Source organism: Blennius ocellaris, assembly GCF_963422515.1.
Source record: "Blennius ocellaris genome assembly, chromosome: 15".
Classification (NCBI taxonomy): Eukaryota; Metazoa; Chordata; class Actinopteri; order Blenniiformes; family Blenniidae; genus Blennius; species Blennius ocellaris.
In genome coordinates, this window is record NC_137664.1 from 18,528,484 (window position 1) to 18,548,346 (window position 19,863).

Consider the following 19,863-nt stretch of genomic DNA (forward strand, 5'->3'; position numbering starts at 1 on the left):
TACTGTGGTTCTGACGTCGTTTAACTCAAATGGGTTTTGGATGTATACTGCCATCTTGAGGCCGCAACATACATAGCAGCAAGCTATTTAATACCTTCACACAAAGTCGAGACCACGTTTCAACAAATTTATGATACACGTTTCGTGGACTACTTTTCTGAAACAAAATATGAAGGATTAATACCAAACAACAAGCAAATGATATAGATACAAAGTAATATTATTTCATGTGTGCACTATCTATATCAGTAAGTCCACGTCTTTATTAGTTTATATGCATATTGCCCCAGGAGTAAATGCATACTATTTTATATTATACAATATTATATAATATAATATTCTATTCTATTCTATTCTATTCTATTATTGGACTTCATTTATGACTTATGAACTATGTAATATGTCTGGACATTTTTTTTAGAATCTAAAACGCGATTCTAAAATTTAGATAACTGTAGGATTAACTACAGGGGAGAAATGTATTTATTTGGTTCCCGTAGGAACGTTTTATCTTATGCAACGTGTTTCCACACGGTGTTATTTTGCACTGGGACACGACCAGCATGGCGCCGCTTTTTCCGTGTTACTGTTGAAAGTGTTGTGTTTACACGTTTCTATGTGGTTTCTCTCCTCTATTCGTCTAGTTTTCAAAGATTTTTCATGGAGGATAAAATGTCGGAGTCCCTGGAGGTGAAGCTGAACTTCACCCTGAAGGAGCTGAGCCTCTCCGGCCAGCCCGGAGGTGAGCGGGTGCCCGGAGGCTCGTCCACCGTGGAGGTCCCCGAAAACAAGCTGGTGTGTGTGGAGTATCCCGCGGGTTTCAGCACCGTGGACAGGATGCTGGAGACTCTGGGAGGCGAGCAAACTGTGACTAAAGTAAGAGGGCTGCCGCTGGTCTGTACCGTGTGGGAGATAAACCTTGTGTGTGTCTGTTATTTTGTGACAGCTGAACGTCTAAAGCGTGTTGACAAGCGGGGAGACCCTGTGGACTTATTGACAGCCCACACATGGCGGTTTGCAAGTTTGCAAACCTGGAGGAATCATTTCAGAACATTGAGGTCATACAAGAACTTTAAGAATAGTCGCATTACAAATACGAAAAAGTAACCCCCACAGTTACATTTTATGTATTTATTTCCTCTTTGCTATACCATACAATTTATCAGCATGCATATAAAACGGGTCACTCCACAACTACTGCACTTACTCAGATTACTGATCATTGGTTAGAGGAAATTGATAATAAAAAAATAATTGGTACAATATTTTTAGATTTAAGTGCAGCTTTTGATCTTTTGGATCATACAATTTTATTAAATAAGTTAAAATGTTATGGATTTCAATTGCCTGCCTTAAAGTGGTTAGAAAGTTATCTTAGTAATCAGGAGTCTAAAGTTTATTTTAATGGAAATTATTCTGATGTTGTGAAGATGGATTGTGGAGTGCCTCAGGGAAGTTGTTTGGGACCCCTTTTGTTTTCAATTTTTACTAATGATTTTCCCCTGGTATTGGAAAATGCAACCATGGCTACACATGCAGATGACACTACCATATTTGTATCTGCACAAACAGATATCCAACTTAATAATATTCTAAATGAGGAACTAGCCTTAGTAATCCACTGGATTAGAGCAAACAAATTAGTAATTAATGTTGAAAAAACTAAATGCATGGTAGTTGGCTCAAACCACCTATTAAAAACAACACCGATGTTACATCTGACCTCAGGAAATATGACAATTGAACAAGTAGATCATGCAAAATTGTTGGGAGTAATAGTGGATTCTAAACTGTCGTGAACCAGTCAAATTAATAATGTATTGAAGAAAATGGGGAGGAGTATGGGCATGATTAAATATTCTAGAAAATGTATTCCCAAGTGGTTGACCAAGCGAATAGTTCAATCACTTGTACTTTCGTACTTAGACTATGCATCAGTTGTTTGGTCAAACACAAATGAAAAGAACCTACAGAAGTTGCAAATAGCTCAAAATAAAGCGGCAAGAATTATTTTAGGTTGTCCATATAGAACCAATGTGAGGACAATGCATGAAAGTTTGGTGTGGTTAACAGTTAAATGTAGATTAAAGTACTTCCTAACAACATTTACGAGGAATGTAATTGTTACAAAAACACCCCAAATCATATATAATAAATTGTCATTTTTCTCAGATAACTATAATTATGAAACACGTCAGGCCATTGACACAAGGTGTGCTTTACCCGGTTGTAAAACTAACCAAATGCAGCGAGCTGTTTGTTACAGAGCCATGGTTGCCTGGAATGCTTTACCTGGATTTTTGTTGTCAGAGAACAACAAAATATGTTTTCAAAAGAAGTTGAAAGTGTTTCTGTTTACACAATAATGAATTCTGATTGTTAATTTAAACTTGTCAGTAGGTGATAGCAAAATGATAATGTTGCTATCATTATGTGATATGTTTTTTGTTTCACATTGAACTTCCACTGTTTGGTTTGTTGTGTGTGTGTGTGTGTGTGTGTGTATGTGTGTTTATGTTGCTTTTTATGTATTAATTTGTAATGAAATTGAAGGAGACCCCAGGCAGAATAGCTCCTGCAATAAGTCAGAAGCTAATGGGGCTCTCAATAAAATGAAATGAAATGAAATGTGTGGCAATTGAGAACCAGTTGTCATTTACAATTAAGACCTGTCCATGACGCGGCATGGAGGCACAAAGAAAAAAAACATAAAAACGAATACAGTATATACATACAGTATTAATACAGTGTCACACAATCTTAAAAAAAAAATAGTATTTACGCTGCTGTTTATACTGTGATGTATATTAAGAGACAAATGTATAAAAGCTAATAGCAAGTGCAGTGGATCCTTCATTATTAGTTGTGTGGTGCTTGTAGAATAAATGGAGCAAATCTGGAGGTTCGTTGCAGTTGAAAACTGAAATGAAGTACAGGCTTTGAGTTTCACCAGACTGATGAATCTACTGGGTAAGACTGCAATTTGTGTTGTGAATATTTAAAAGGGACTGGAGCTATAGAGAGGCGATATATGCATGGTAGGCATATACAAGTTGATCATATCTGTGACTCCCAGTCGAGGATCTGGGCGTCAGACGTCAGTGGACGAGGTACTCCTGGTCTTTTATGTTCATGAGTGGGTGTGTCCACCAGTGATTTGCAAATCAGAAGGTCTGCAGTCATCTTTAGATGTAATCTAAGACGTACAGAAAGGTTGGAAGTCACTGCATCATATTGTAATCAGATGTTTCAGGTGTAATTGGCTGGTAGCAGGTGAGGCAGTGAAGGTGAAACATTAGCAGAAAGATGTTTCAGGACATTCCTTTTTATCTTTTAGATAAGAGCTGTAGTCAAAGATACAATTACAAGTTCTAAGATATATTTGAAATTACTAGATGCATCTATAAATGCAGTTTCTCCCGTCCAAACATAAACATTCACAGCATGTGCTTGTCGGTCTGACAGCTATCAGTGTCGAAAGACACACGACCGTGTTTGGAAAAGAGATTTGCTCTCATTTGACCTGCACTGGAGGTGTGTCAGGAAACGGGGCGTTCGCTGTTTCCATTTTGTTTTAAAGGTTCACACTGCGACAGGAATTATCTGTGAGCGATAAAGGTTGTGTACATTCATATCTAAATGCTGATGTGTCAAAAAATGTGTCCCAAACCTGTCAAAAAGCTGGTGTCAACCAAAATGTATTTCACAAGAGAGAGAGAGCGAGAGAGAGAGAGAGTTTCATTCAGGAATGAATTAATCTTTGTATTTATGTGTCAAGCACACATGTGCCCACGTGGGCTTATATGACACTATAAACATTAATAAAAAGATGACAGGAATGGTATATGCTCACTATAACATGAACATTTTATCGGAGTCAAAAATCTGGATACAAAGCTTTCAGTCTCATTTTCCATGCTTTTTCCACATATCTTGCCAAGTAAAAACATTCATTTCTAAATAACCAACTCAGCATATAGGACATAACAGTTACAGACTGATGTGCAGAGGAGTTGTATGAACCCAGGAACAGGAGAAGGTGTCTATCAGAGAACCTTAAACCAGGACTGAAACATGTGCAGCTTGTAATTGAAAACTGATTACAGGATGGACAATTTTTACTACCAGAAATGAAAGAGAATTGTAATCCTGAGCACACAAGCTGATCCATCAAGGAAGATATCAAGACTTGATTTGGGTTTGAAAATATTCTGGTTTTTTTTTAACATGCTGGGAACAAAAGAAAAATGCACAAGAGTTTTAGCTTCAGAGATCTGCATTTTGTCAGACTTTGTCTTTGTCCTCTTTGCATTTCTGTACTTAAATGGGATTAGAGTGTAACGATCGTCCTCTGCGATACCCTACAGACCTTCGCTCACCCAAACAGGCGCCTCGAGCTGCGCTTCCGACCCCAAGACCCTTTCTGTCACTCAGCGTGTGGAAACCGCTTCCCCTCCAGCAACCTCCTCCTCAGGGTGCGGCGGCGGGTGAGAAAAAAGGATCCCAACGACGCCGAGATCCAGATGGACGTACTTGGAGTAATTGGAACGACATACAAATTCCAAGGTCAGTTTGAATGAGTAGTTTCAGTTTGAGTTTGACCTCGGTGTGTGCTTGAATGATGATCTGACCCTAAAGCAGTGGTTCTCAATTATTTTCTGTCATGCCCCCCCTAGAGGACATACTTTTTTTCAGGCCCCCCCCTGAATTGTACTACCATTGAGAACCTGATAATATTTATTTATTTATCTGTATAAACCACTGTATGAGTTGCTGGCACCAGCATTCTGCATGCAATCGCCTGATTATCAAAATAAATTAATAAAATGAGCTGAGAACAACTTAAAGCAATTTCCAAGTTTAGTTTATGAATTGTGATTCTCATAACAGAAAAAGTGCAAATGATTCACTGGGACGAAGCACTGCCCTAAAGTGACATTTGAAAAGATCAACAACAATAGTTGTATTTATTTTTCCCTCCTTGGGGATTCTATCAGAAGTTGTGGCGAATATGCAATTTCCCCTAACGAAGCACTGGGTCTGTGTCTGCCAGAAGCACCACAGCACTTTCTAGAACAGGCTCAGTTGTCTGGATCGGACAGGAAGTTACGACACAAAAGGCAAATAAGGCATTTTCCGTTGGTTTGTGGGGCCGGATTGGAGTTCTTGTGTGCCGGTTTTGACAGGCCTAATTACCCGCCCCATCCCTGATCGCTTTAGGTATTGGTGATCTGGTGATATTCACCATATTTGAACTTTTCAGAGTGAAAAGTTGAACTGATTTACATGGGGGGGGGGGGAGAAAAAACAAAACATGTTTGTTTTTTATCCTGCAGGGATGGCAGACTTTCAGTACCTCGCCGTTCACTCACAAGGCCAAGAGAACACGTCCCTGTACGACAAAATCATCCTCCGCAAATCTGAGAACCAAGAGTTCTTCGAGCAGCCCGTGGCTTACTTCCTCCCCCCGGCCATCTTCTCTCGCCTCGACGCTCCCGTGGATTATTTCTACCGACCCGACGTCCAACAGAAGTCAGTGCGCGGGCGCCTTCGTATTAAACCTCACAACTTCCAGCATGAGCCACATTGTCGGGATCGTAATCCGAACATCTGCCGTCTGTCTGTGCGTTCGCAGCCAGATGGCCATGAATTCGCCCTTCATCTGCGTGAATCGCACCCGCCGGCCCAACAATGCCATATTTGTGGCCTACAGTGAACCCACCGTTCCCAGCGAGAGCCTCGAGGTGGCCAGGGCCAACTGGGCCCGAGTGTGCGTGAAGGAGCACGAAAAACAGGCCGAGGAGAAGCTGAAAAAGGTTGGCGGTGCGGCTGCCCACGCCGTGTTTTGTTGACAGTGTGTTTCCTCCTCTGTCGTGAGGGTTACTGTAGGTCGCCGCCGGTGTCGGAAAAGGCAAATCAGAGAATGAAATGTTACGCAATGTTACGCAGATACGACTCCGCCGTCATCCTCTGAGTGGATAACTTATCTCGGGCCAAACATTTGTACCTAGATGTTTGAGAGCCGACCCATCTGGTCACGGAACGGCGTCAAGGCCAACGTGGACCTCCACCCTGATAAACTGAAGCTGCTGCTGCCGGTCTATGCCTACTACATGGTGAGCTCCCAGCATAGAGTGTACCCTGATAGATGGAGCAATGTCATTTAATTCCTTTAACTTTGACAGCCATGGAATGAAAACTCTGGCTGCAATAAAAGCAAAATTATTTGTGCAACATATTCTATTTTATGCCGTCTACTGAGAGCTGCCTCTATTTAGATGTTAAAAAAAAGGTTCTTTTAAAGGCAGTTACTGTCATTTCAAATTGTGATTTGTTTTATCTTCAACTACACAATTGGTGCCACAACAGAAGGTTTTGCTTCTTTATATCTTTAAAAAAAAAATTTTTACATTTCTACTCATTGCAACCGGAGAAAACACATCGATGTCAAATGTTACAGCGCAGAATAAGAACTGAATATCCGCATAATAAATAATGTGAAGAAACAACGAGTCATCACAAATACATTCTAAGATGTCTCCTTCGTACTCTCTTTAGATACATAAATAAATCTGAAATGTTTTTTCAGTGTGTGATATGTAACACTGTCAAATGAGAGACATTTAAGAAATATCCCAAACTGTTGAAGAGCTTATAAGAGCAGCAAACTGTAAGGAAAGAGCCGCCACAACAGACATTTCTCTGGCAGTTTTCCTTCAATTTAAACTCTAAAATCATTTCTGGTCATGTGGCTTTTGGTCTGTGTGTCCTCAGCGATACAGCCTTTAAAACACTAATGTTTTAACATAACAATACGGGGACTGTTTGGGATCTGGGTAAACTAAAGTGCGCCTTCTACAGTAAGAGTTTATAAAATACAGAGTAATGGAGAAATCTGATTTTCAGCGGAAGAGCAGACGCTACTGGTAAAAGTCAAGTTGAATGAAAGGAGCCAGAGACATTTAAAGGTCCTAAACATACACATCTCATTGCAGATTAAAAAAAAAAAAGTTTCACACAAGTATAAGCTATCCAGAGTCATTCAGACGGGTGTAGATTATACGGGACAATTGTTTGCTCAGGTGACGGGACCTTGGAGAAGTCTGTGGGTGAAGCTCGGCTACGATCCCCGGAAGAGCCCGGACTCCAAGAAATACCAGTTGCTGGATTTCAGGATGCGCTGCAGCACCAAGCACGGTAAGACATGGGAGAGCAGACACACTCTCATTTCATTGAGCAGTTAAAGTAGGCAGGCCCCGATAGCTTCTTGTCTGGCCTTTTTTTTTTTTTCCCTACTAATTTTGTTCCACGGTGATGTAATAAAATCAACTTGTCATGTAGAAGATTGATGGGAGTCTTTTCTTTCTCCACTCAGGTTATTCGATCAGCGACATCCCAGTGAAGGCCAAAAGGAGCGCCTTCAACTACACTCTGCCAATCACCTTCAACAAAGCAGGTGAGCAACTCCACAACTGTGACGAAATATGCAAACCTGTATAATTCACAAAGAAATGAATTGCAATTAATAATCAATAAGTGCAAAAATCACAAATAAACAATAATTCTATTACTTAAATGAAGCCAACGTGGTGAACCATCAGTAAAGTAATAATCTGACCCATTTTAAATTGCTGATGATGAACAGGTGAGTTGTGATACTTATATATTGAAGACTGCAACACTCGGGTTATGATTGTGAAGAAGTATTTTATGACAAATTATAACATTATCGGTTTCCACAATGTGCAGGTTTTTGCATTTTTGTAGCATAAACACTAAGCTGTTACAACATACCACACATCTACAGGTCTGGCTCCTATTATTAAGAAAACAATGGGGGGAAAGTAATTTTGTCTCCAAATTGAATTAAAATGGTAAAACTATACTTTAGATTTAATACACACAAACTGAAATAATTCAACATGTTTGTATTTTTCTGTCAATTTTAGTTTATAAATCTAAAAAAAATACAATGGAATAAAGTATCAGAATATTCCTTAAATATTCCTTTCTTAATTCTTTCTTTCTTTCTTTCTTTCTTTCTTTTTTTGTTTCTTTTTCAGGCACCATGTACAAAAACATTCATCTTAAAGAAAAGCTGCTTCGTAGCAGATTCTAGCCATCGCTAGAATAATAATCGCAACATAATAATACATATTTACAAATATAACCTACAGTAAAAATAGATAACATAAGCAGTCACCATTAAATGTAACACTTCCTATCATAAAATACAAATATCAAAAATCTTCAGGAACACGTTATACAGAAAACTCAACGAGCAGGAACACATTATAAATATCAGCTACAGTGAAATCAGTAACAGTATTTTTAAACATCAGGAGAAAAAGTGTTGCAGTCTACAGACGGCTTCAGACTGTCCGGAAGCTGGTTCCAGAGTTTAGTGGCTTTAAATGAAAACACTGTTTGTCCAAAGGTGGAGGAAGTTTTGGGGATGGCACAGTTTCTGGGAGCTTCTGTTTGTTTTGTTGTCATTTCTGAGAGTCTCATACGAAGCGTTTCATCCCGTTTCTTTACCCTCGTGTTGCCATGATCGTGGAGAGACGCTCCGATAAAGAAGATAGATTTCTCTCCCACGTTAAAGACTTGACTCCTGAACTCTACATGTTGGGGGGTTTTCCTCTCGCAGGCCCGGCTCCAGCCAGCGTGATGGATCTTCCAGGTCAGGAGGGTGCGAGCACGAGCCGAGACCCAGGGCCAGTCTCATACCAGCTGAAGGTTGGTGAATAACGCCACTGTTCCCCTGAAGACACACCAACATTTTAAGCTCTTTTTAAAAAAATGTATGGGCAGTTAAGCTGTGTGAATTTGAGAGTATTGGTTATAATGGATCATGCCTTGTCACTGTGTCGATGCAGAATGGTCCACGTCCGCATCGCGATGCAACGTAGAAACGATTAATTTTAACACCCCGGACATTTATGTGTAATATTTGTTCGTTAAAGATCAGTAAATTATATCACCACATCATGGTGACAAAACTCAATTCTCTTTGTGTAATCCACTGCTTGAAATGTGTGATAGAGGAACGCACAGTGCCTGTAGGGGGCGTGGCCTCAACAGGCCTGCAGTCCGCTGTTTATTAATGGCATAGATATTCAACTGTCGCTGCATGAAATCTGGCTGTAATAGTCTGGATTATGCTCAAATATATTTTCCCTACTATATATAAGTTCTCTATTAAGAGCCAAACTTCCGCTAGTAAATTCCTGGTTTATTAACATACAGTCCCATAAATGTGCATTTATTCCCATGTAGCGTTTCTAACTTTGAAAATTCCCATAAATTTGCAAGCCTGCTATTTTGCATTTGTAAATGTTTGAACACAGTAAGATTGCGAGGCCTCTCTTTTCTTGTGCTGTTCAAGCAGAATACTGATTGATCATCATATTGTGCCCTTGAATACTCACTGAATACTTGTGTTTCACTTCTACAGGAGTCGTCCTACATCTTTAAAGAGGGAATGCTGCCTCCTCACAGACAGATGTTTTACCAGCTCTGCGATCTGGATGTGGAAAGGTACAACACCAGTCACAAAAGCCTCCGTCCAGATTAATAACGTTGAATATTGTGATTGTTAGAGTTCCAGCTGTGCGCCTCGGTTTTTCTTCGGTGTTTATGTAGGATCATTTAGCAGTCAAACCAGTTTCGTATACCTGAGCTCACAGATTCATTGACCTGACAGTGAAGTTGCCCTCCTGTTGGGGAGGTGGGAGTGTATAATACTTTTGTGGTTCCTCAGTCTTCAAACAATGATCAAGCAGAACAGCGTTGACGAGCAACAGTGTGACGAGCGCGACGGCTGGTGTGTTCGCGGAACCACCGACAAGCTGCGTGACATGATCTCAGCCATGATCAAGAAGGTGATCCGAGCGAATAAACCCGGTGAGGACACGAGCAGTGGTTTGGTTAGGAAGATTCGGCCACAACAACTCTGGGATTGGATTAAGTTAAGGATATGGGAATAGAGACGAAGAGGACGGAGATGCTTTTGAAATCCACAATGTTATGTTCAATCAGCCCTACTTTTATTCTGCAATGATTATTTTGGTCGGTGATTTAAACAGAATGAAAAATTACGAAAACACGGAGTACTCGTACTCTTAACAGATCCCCGATACAACCCAGCGAGCTGTAAGTGACATCATGCGTCCGCAACGGCGCCCACGAGAGAGCACGAATGACGTCTGTGTTTTAAAGATTCTTTGAAATTGTTCAGACAAAATACCAAGAGGAGGCAAAAGCTTGTTTGTACAACACCAGCAACTTAATCACCAGAGACATTTGGACCAGCAGTTTGCCTGATGTGGCTCATTAGTTTAACTGCTCAGTGAATCCAGGAGGATTTTACGCTGAGCTATGCTACATGCTACATGCTAAAGCTTTTTGGGGCTCACACATCAGCAGTGCTATAGATGATTAGAGTATGACCCCCGTCCCCAGATGTATTCAGCTGTATAACATACAGTTCCAATACAAATATAATACAATTTGCAGTAATATAAAGCATTCTTATACAAGTTTATTTGTAAAGTTTTGTATTGAAAACAGATTTTTTTAAAAAAATGTCCTTTGAGTGAAACAGGAGGAATAACAAGCGTGTCACTTCTAAACAGTGTGCTCTGTTAACGAGTCTCACGTCTCTCTCTTCCAGATGTACCAGAATTCCTTATGAAGAGGAGACGTAAAGGTTTACAGTCCATGACACAAAGGGCGACAGAGGAAGACGAGGATAATGACACTAAGGATGGTGAAGAGGAGGATGAAGAAGATGAATTTTTGCCTTCTGAAGGAAGTGAAAATGAGATGGAGACCGAAATTCTGGATTACTTGTAAATAAACAAACAAACAAAAACCTGGCTACTATGCTGTTTTTAGTTTTGCAAATACATTTCAATAACATTCAAAAGACCTGTACAGGTTTTTCAGCTGAAGGTGTGTGTGAGATTGATTCATCTAAGATATTTGGTGTATTCGGAGCCCTTTAAAGCAACATACACTTCTCCACATTCAGTGAGTGATATGTATGGTTATCCGTTCAGAAAGCCCCTGAGCCGGCCAAAGATAACCTAACCTTTTCTAGGAATACCACAATTATGTAAGCTGACAAAAGTTCCTTTAAATCCAGTGTTGGCCGTGCATTCTGTCCTCGGCCTTCACCAGTGCTCAGGTTGAATCAATCCACCCCGCTATAACTTTTTTAGAGCTATATTATGGCCATAAAAACTATGTTATTATGTAGAAAGTCAGTATAAAGATACTATAGATACTTGTGTAGCCAGAATAAATACCTTTACTGATGGGGGGGGGGTCTGGAATACACAACTCTTCTGTGGCTCTCCTGCAGCAGCTATTCCAGAAATGAGGGAGACAGACGTCAGCTTTTCGTGGTCTTGATGTCTGGCAAGTGATAAAATCCTCAATCCTGCTGTGAAAATTGTAGTGAGCGCAAGTATCTTGCACTGTGCCTCTGTGTGGTGCGTTCAAAGACCTTGAAAAGTCCATCTTGAAAAAGGTTTTGACAATAAATCTACAATCAAAAGTGTTTATCTTCTCCTTTCGCTATTTTAGGTTTGTCAAAACCGCAATTAAATCAACACAACTATGTTTTTGTTGGATGCAGTCAACTGATGCTGGAGAGTAAATTCTGTCGATCAATCAGAGGGCGTGAATACGCTGACGTTACCCGAGGCCTGCCAGCAGGCCCCGAGTCGTCAACTCAAAATGTGATGGGTTTTATTTCCTTATTACCTTAGTAAATATATAATTTATACTACATATAAGAGTCTCCACCCCTGGTCTCAAGGTACCAGTGTGCTTCATGTGTGGACTGTTTACCTGAACATTAATCTTAATTATGATACATTACAGGCACAAACCGAAAATATATATTTAAAAAAACAAAAAACAAAACATGAAATGGTGTATGTAGAAACTAGAAGAGGCGAAATAATATAACAATGATTTAAACAGTGGCGGGCCTTCACGGCCTTCTCTGCAGCTTGAAAAAAATTACTTGAATCACAGACCGGTGTCAATTACATTTTGACCATGAATATGTATTAAATAATTCCAAATGGTCAGTCTGCTTCTTCTCATAGCTTCTCCCCTGTAAGTTCCCTATTAAAGCTTTTAACCAATCACATTTCAGCCATCGCCCTGGACAGTCGCCAGTCCATCACAGGATAAAAACAACTACACACACACACACACACACATTCACACCGAGGGACAATTTGGGATCAATTAACCTCACATACATGTTTTTGGACTGTAGGAGGAACCCATCGTACCTGGTTTTTCACTGTGATTTAGTGAAATTCTGTGATTTGTCTATTTTTGGTCTATTTAACAAAAAAAAAACATTTTGTTGTGACACGAAGAACAGAAAGCGGATTTAATTGAAAACCTGGTAGGTCAGCGTGTTTCACAACACAATCAGAGCTTGATAAACAAGAAGTCGGAGTGAGTAAATTCAAAATACTACAATGGTGGATATTTTCCTCTGCCCTGGTGTGACTTGGAAACCAGGTCAACAGCTGTGCAAACTCAGAAGTGGCTGGCTTCCTGATAGACAAGCTGGAGAACAAACAAAAAGAAAAGCAATCGCTCCTCCATAAAGAATATTTCTTGCAGAATCTTCTCACAAAGTGTCATTTTGTCAACAATGGTGTTCTGTGAATGTTCAGGTCGAGAGCAAAATGGAGGTACTGGAGCCTAAAAAAAGATTTCCATACAGAAAATGCAAAAACCGGGATCAGTCTGTGGTGGTGGTTACGTCCAAGAGTTTGAGATAATCTTAATTCTGAGGACAAACACATTCAGCATAAAGTAGCTCAGTGTTGCATAATACCGATGAAGCCGTGGGCCCATGGTCTGCCGATGGGTCAGGTGTTGTTTGGGGGAGGAGCCTCCTGAATAAAAGTGTCCTGTAGTAACCTGGTTTCCACAGTTTGGTCAGTCATGATGGCGAAGCTGGTGATTTTGGGGGCCATTGCTGTATTCCTGGAGACGGTCTCTGCGACCTCTGTAAGTACTTGAAACGACATCTGAACCAAAGTGATCGAGATACCGAGAAAGTTGACTTCAGTCGATAGACTTTTAATGTGTGACGTCCATCTGCTGCCTGTTCTTATGGTTCCTGTCTGCAGCTCGGGGTGGTGTTCACAGAGGGGGGGATGGTGGAGGGACAGAGCCTTCGTCTGGGGCTCTTCAAACACATGGATCGCTTCAGGGGGATTCCCTTCGCTGACATTCCCGGGCGGTTCGAGAAACCTCAGCGTCACCCTGGCTGGGACGGTGTGTAGACCAGACCTCTCACCTCCAGTGGATTTAACATTTTCAGCCAAATATTAAAGGATCAGTTCAGTTCAACCTCTAAATTCTTACATGGTGTCTGTCTTTGATCAGGTATTCTGAAGGCGAAGGAGTACAGGAAGAGATGTCTTCAGCTGAACCTCCTCCAGAATGACTACAGAGGCAGTGAAGACTGTCTCTACCTGAACATCTGGGTTCCTCATGGCAGATCAGGTACAGACCTAAAAAAAAGCCTGTAAAGTTAAAGTGCCATCTTGATTAGATCAACGCCACAACTCCCCTCTCAACCTGCAGTGTCCACCAATCTGCCCGTCATGGTCTGGCTCTTCGGAGGAGGCTACCTGGTTGGAGGATCAATGGGCGCCAACTTCTTGGATAACTATCTGTACGACGGGCAGGAGATTGCAGAACGGGGAAACGTCATTGTGGTGACGGTGGGCTACCGTGTGGGAACTCTGGGCTTCCTGAGCACTGGAGACTCCAGCATGCCCGGTAGGTGACGCAACAACAGCCAGATTTGAAAGCGTTTACGCTCAACTGATTTGAACGATGTGGCCATGGTAGGAAACTACGGTCTGTGGGACCAGCAAGCTGCCATTGCCTGGGTTCACAGGAACATCCGTGCATTCGGAGGAGATCCCGACAACATCACCCTCTTCGGAGAGTCCGCAGGTGGCGCTAGTGTTAGCTTCCAGGTGAGGAGCTTTTTTTGTGGGTATCTATGTTATTATGCAGTCAGAATAGTGTTTTTATTCACATATGGTCAACCAATATTAACAAATATTTGAACCTTTGCTTTTGATCTATCCTTCCATCTTGAATGTGAAGTTATAATCTGAAGTATGATAAGAACCGTTTCGGTGATTGGAGCCTTTATTATTAAAACCTCAATGATCTCTCATGCTATGTTATTCTGTGGTGTGAGGAGACGCGCTTAAGGCCTTTGGAAAACAAGCTGGATGGTTTAACCCTGGCAGAACAATCAATAATCAACTAGTTGTAGATGCCAAACGACTATATTCAGTTTCTCTGGCCCTGACAGCTCCATGAAGTTATGCAGAGCAAAGCACTAGCCTCACAGAAGGTCTTCAACAATCCCCAAATCCCCACAACATATGCTTTCAACTAACACATCAGAAAGCAATTGCACAAATTTGACTTACAATGGATTTTTATTTATTTTTTGAATGTCTGATGATTACATGGATTTTTTTGAACAGATGTATCTTCATGCATTTCAACATTTTTATAAGAGTTGCCTGAGCCAAAGATCGGGGGCTTTTTCAAGACGATTGATTCCTCTTGTGGTTCCCTTTTGAAGGGGTTTGGGTGATTTGGATGGTTCAATTATGAATCTTTTTTTCCTGTTTCCCAACAGACTCTCACTCCCCACAATAAAGGCCTGGTCAAGAGAGCCATCTCCCAGAGCGGCGTGGCCCTCTGTCCGTGGGCGGTCAACAAAAACCCCCGCAGGTTTGCAGAGGAGGTACAGATCAGCTCCTTTGACTTTCGGATTTAATTTTATGCGGAGCACCTAAAACAAATTCAAAGATGGACATCCATTAACAGACCTTGAGACCTTTTTAACGATGATTCCATCCCACCCCCCAGATTGCTCTGAAGGTCAACTGCCCCACTGATAGCAGGATGGCGGCATGTTTGAAGATGACTGATGCAGTGACTCTGACGATGGCAGGCACTCTCCAACTGTCCGGATCCCCCGACCGTAAGCACTCCGAACACCATCACGATAACTTCCATCGTTGTTGATTGTGATGCATTATGATTGGAAAGTTAATGGCAGTTATATCATTAATTTGCATGATTGTGATGCTGTGCTTCTCCTCATGACATCGAGTCGATGTGAAGGAAGCTTCATGTTTCTCTTGGTAATGGGAGGAAATGTCATGGTAAAACACGAACCATGCATTGCACTTGCAACAGCATCATACCAGCTGTGGCTAATGTAAAAGACCCTATGATTCTCAATGATGATTAGGTTGAGCCATTTCACACGCTCAGAACAATGACCTCACAGTGCAAAATAAACTACATGTAATGTCTTTGTGTGTATTGATATAGTTTCAATTTAAGGGTTTTCAATTTTTTTTATTGCTTATTTTCAAGGCTGATGTCATTGTTTGTACATTCCAATCATCTGTATTTCTTAAAAGGCAATACAGTGTCGAGCAGCTGTTTGAAAAAAAAAAAAAAGTAGCTCCCTGCCAACTATTATCTCCTTTATTTTGTGTTTTCACCGCAATCCCATTCACTTTGACAGGTCAATCTTTTGCTATTTTTTTACTTTTTTTTTTTTTTTTTGTGAAAACGGATCGCAAAATCATTGCCAAACATCATAACATGCTATTCTTACATTTTTGGCATATTTTGATGTGCTTTTTGTGTACATGCTCCCATTTTCACTTCAATTCTATCGGCTTTGACTGGCAAATCTTCTGCTGTCTTTTTTAAATTTTTTTGCATTAACAGCTTGCCAACTTGTTAACAAAAGTTATAGAACACTATTCTCAAATATTCTACATGTTTTGATGCGCTTTTTGTGCACGTGCTCCCAAGGGCACAGGACCTCCTACTTGCTAAAAGTGCTTGTGTTCGTTCTTGTGTTCTTTTAACCAGCGAATCACATTTTACATTAATAAAATAAAGTACAACATTATTTGAGTTAAATTATGTGACAACATTCCTTCGTTGGAACATCGATTCAAGTAATATACCAAACTGTTTCCTGCACTCATCAGATCCCATTGTGAGCAACTTGGTCCTGTCTGCCACCATCGACGGCGACTTCCTGCCAGATGAGCCTCAGAAATTGTTCCACAACGCAGCGGAAATTGACTTCCTCGCTGGAATCAACGACATGGACGGACATCTTTTCACCGGTGTAGATGTTCCCTCCATCAACTCTCAGCTGGTGGACACCCCCATGTGAGTTCCAACCATCTGGGTAGTGCAGCGTTGCGGAGAGATGGGGAAATCTGGGATATCAAAGCCTTATCCCAGTGGTACCTTCTACCCTGAAACTCCTGAGGAGAAATCTCGATGACAAGAAATAATTGAATGCTAAAACCAAGGGGCATGATGCAGTTGTGTGTTTGTTAACGTGTGCACCTATTAATGTTTAATTTTAAATGAGGGGTGGGGGTCAAGGGTCATATATAGACCAATTTCATTGTGAGTGGGTAAACTAGTGTCCTAATAACTTTTAAATTTAATCTGTCAGTGTTTTTCTTCATTGTGTATTCAGATTACAGGAGATAAATATGTTTACATTGTTGCAAAACCAAGCAATTACAAGAAGATGTTCACCTAAAAAGTGATATTTACTATGCATTTGTTGAACGTTAAACACTGTATTGTAGGAAAGTAGTACTCATAATGTGTTGGCTAAAGCACATAAAGGGAATTTACAAATGGTGACATGTGTGCGATCAGTTTGACAGTTTACTCTATAAATATCCTCCAACAACACATTTGAATTAAAATGATCAAAGTACACATATTCCAGTGTGTTGTCTCACAATAACCCCTGGGTTAGTGCGACACGACAAAATCTTAATGATGGAGTTTCTCAAAGCACGTGACCAAACCGGAGCTAAAATTTTATTTCCAATAGTCGTTTTGTCCATGAGATTGTGTTTTACTGAAACCTTGATGTTCTGGCTGATTGCAGTGAGGATGTGAAGACTCTCTTGGCTTCCTACACTAAGGAGAAGGGCCAGGTTGGCGCCAATGAGGCCTTCTCCACCTACTCCTCAACTTGGGGAAGCAACCCTAACAGGGAGACCATCAAGAAAACAGTTGTGGCCATCGGAACGGACTACATTTTCCTGATTCCTACTCAGACCGCTCTTTATCTTCACGCTGCATCGGCCACGTAAGTCCAAAATCTTACTATGAAGGTGTCTCCGTTGAGGGCTCGTCATACAATAGGAACAAACTCCAGCCTTATTTCCGGTCCAGCCTTCACCTACAATGTTTGTAATGTTGCACAAAGCCACAGAGTAAAGCGGAGAAGGTTATCGCCAAATCCACACTGAGTAAAGTGAAAACTTTAAACCGAATCCATTGAAGACAGTCATACTATAGGATCGTTTTTGAAAATAAAGATATTTGCTGGGTTGGTTTGAAGCGTTTGAGGATGTTAAGTGCTTTATTTCAATCACTGGCATATTGTGTTTTTTTCCACAACAGAACTGGACGTACATACTCCTATCTCTTTTCGGAGCCCAACCGCATGGGTGGCCTTATCACACCTTACCCCAGCTGGATGGGAGCTGATCACGCTGATGACCTGCAGTATGTGTTTGGAAAGCCTTTCACCACTCCGCTGGGATACTGGCCGAGCCATCGCAAAATCTCCGGCTACATGATCGCCTACTGGACCAACTTTGCCAGGACTGGGTATAAATCTGCAGATTAAAAACATAAAAAACAACCTGAATCACTGGATGCTTTTAAAGGGCATCATCTGTCTGGTTCTGTCCACAGTGACCCCAACAAAGGAGACCTGAATGTGCCCGCCAATTGGCCCAGATTCGACAACAACACACACCAGTTCCTGGAACTCAATCATGATACAGACATGAACTCTGTGGGGCGGATGATGAGGCTACGCTATGTGCATTTCTGGACGAGCGTGCTTCAGAGCTTGCCCACGCAAGTCTCCGAATAAAGATCTCCTGCTCTTACCTGTACTGTTATGTTAATCACTGTTTATATAAATAAAAATAAGTTAGTTACAAATGCAATTTTCTTGTTGTTTCTTTTGTGTCTTATATGTATGCATTTATGCTATAAGGGGACAATATATATGTACAATGTAAATTAGATGGTTTAATCTTATCCCAGATGTTTATGAAGCTTGTCGGTTCACATTTGCTGTAAGAGAAGCTTTTTTCCCAACTTCTAGCTGTTTAAACCCCTTATTATCCACTATTTCACACGTGTTTTTGCTGAAACTGCTCACATCTTGGTTGTTGGTGTTCTACTTCATAATTTGACACATTTATTTAAAAGAAATACACACAAACCAGAATAAATGTGCCAGAAAAGGGCAAACAGAAGAGCATAAATGTAATTTATTTTAAGGCCTTTGAGTTCCCTAGAGTTTGACACAAAATGAAATAATGTCATCATTTTGGCTTTGTTCAGTGTCTGGCATACGTACATAGAAAACCACTGGAAACCTCTTGAACACTATCATGGCACAATAGCACAACATATAATGAGGATTGACCACTCGTAATGCAATTTCAAACATTCATGTGCATTGCTACGTAGATATATCTACCAGAATTAATGGCCACCAAGACTTGTAATACTACTTTTTACCACGAGACGGTGTTGTGAGTCTGTAGCTGCATGTAGCAGCACGAAATCCATCAAAATCAAGTAAACAAGCTAATGTGGCAAAGCTAAAACCTTAACTACAGTACCACTGAAGATAAACTCGATTTTATGAATCTACATTACTGCCTAAAGTATAATTGACATACTATCATTGAATTTTATTTAATCTTTCTTCTATATCTATTTATCCAGTTGATAGTTGCAGGGGTCTGAAGTTCATCACAGCTGACTTTGGGACCTCAGATGCATGTTTTTAGACTGTGGGAGGAGAATTGGAAGAAAACACAATTATGCACAGGGAAACAGACAAACTTGATTCAGAAAGGCCCAGATTCACACCCACATCACTCAACAGGAGGAGAACATGCAGAACCTTCGACTCACACATGATCTGTTTTTGACCAGAGGAGGACTTTTTGTCATTTCATGCTAAACTCACAAAATACAGTCAATTTGAGTTAAGTTTTCAGATTTGAGATAAGTTTTCATATCTCAATTTGAGATATGAAAACTTATCCTTTACAAGCTGAAACACAGTTTTAAATGGCCTAAATTCATTCAGCAACACTGTCTTAGCAGTATTGACGACTCCAGTGAGGTATTGGTTTATTTGAGCTATTTTCGTCGTCACACTGTTTGTACTGAGCTGACCTGGGAATCAGTCCAGCTGCTTTTGTGAGTCAACAGCAGAATCCCTTCATAAACAAGTCAGTAAAGTTAAATCAGTATGTGTACATCTGCACTGTTTTGATGAGCATCTATTCTCTATTCACAGTTATTGAGCAGACCATTGGTGGTTTGAATAAAATACTTTTTTGTGTCCGTTGGATCTGCGTGTAGCCAGACTGAACCGACGACCTGACAGCAGCAAATGAAACTCGAGAACACAAAGCATGACTGAGGTTGGTCCAGATTGCCAAAGCTATTTTTTCAAGGTTGTTGTCATGTATATGACTAAAACATCACAATATCACTACACCCTCCATCTTGTTTTTATTTTTGAGTGAGTGACCAACAAAGGAGAAAGTGAGAAGAGGTTCAATAAAACTAAATCATAGATATTCCTATCTTTGTACTACTTCTGCAACCAGGTTGTTTAAGATTACAGAATTGTTGTTGTTGGTGGTAGACGCAAATTCAAAATGGATGGAGGCT

At 40.6% G+C, this 19,863-nt stretch overlaps 2 protein-coding genes across 2 annotated transcripts; both read left to right on the top strand.

Moving 5' to 3' along the window:
• Window positions 1-561: 561 nt before the first annotated feature.
• On the top strand, window positions 562-10,857 carry gtf3c5 (general transcription factor IIIC, polypeptide 5; the record flags this gene model as incomplete). Its single annotated transcript, XM_080509752.1, has 11 exons — window positions 562-876; window positions 4,368-4,566; window positions 5,337-5,532; window positions 5,636-5,816; window positions 6,012-6,116; window positions 7,083-7,197; window positions 7,376-7,456; window positions 8,651-8,739; window positions 9,458-9,540; window positions 9,764-9,906; window positions 10,676-10,857. The coding sequence occupies exons 1-11, from the start codon at window positions 661-663 to the stop codon at window positions 10,855-10,857; spliced, it is 1,590 nt and encodes a 529-aa protein (XP_080365878.1). The 5' UTR covers window positions 562-660.
• Window positions 10,858-12,984: 2,127 nt separating this feature from the next.
• Window positions 12,985-18,031, top strand: cel.2 (carboxyl ester lipase, tandem duplicate 2; the record flags this gene model as incomplete). Its single annotated transcript, XM_080509570.1, has 11 exons — window positions 12,985-13,050; window positions 13,173-13,320; window positions 13,432-13,551; window positions 13,633-13,830; window positions 13,903-14,033; window positions 14,717-14,824; window positions 14,950-15,064; window positions 16,098-16,284; window positions 17,030-17,233; window positions 17,551-17,760; window positions 17,848-18,031. 11 exons carry the CDS (start codon window positions 12,985-12,987, stop codon window positions 18,029-18,031), a joined length of 1,671 nt encoding a protein of 556 aa, XP_080365696.1.
• Between the last annotated feature and the right edge of the window lie 1,832 nt (window positions 18,032-19,863).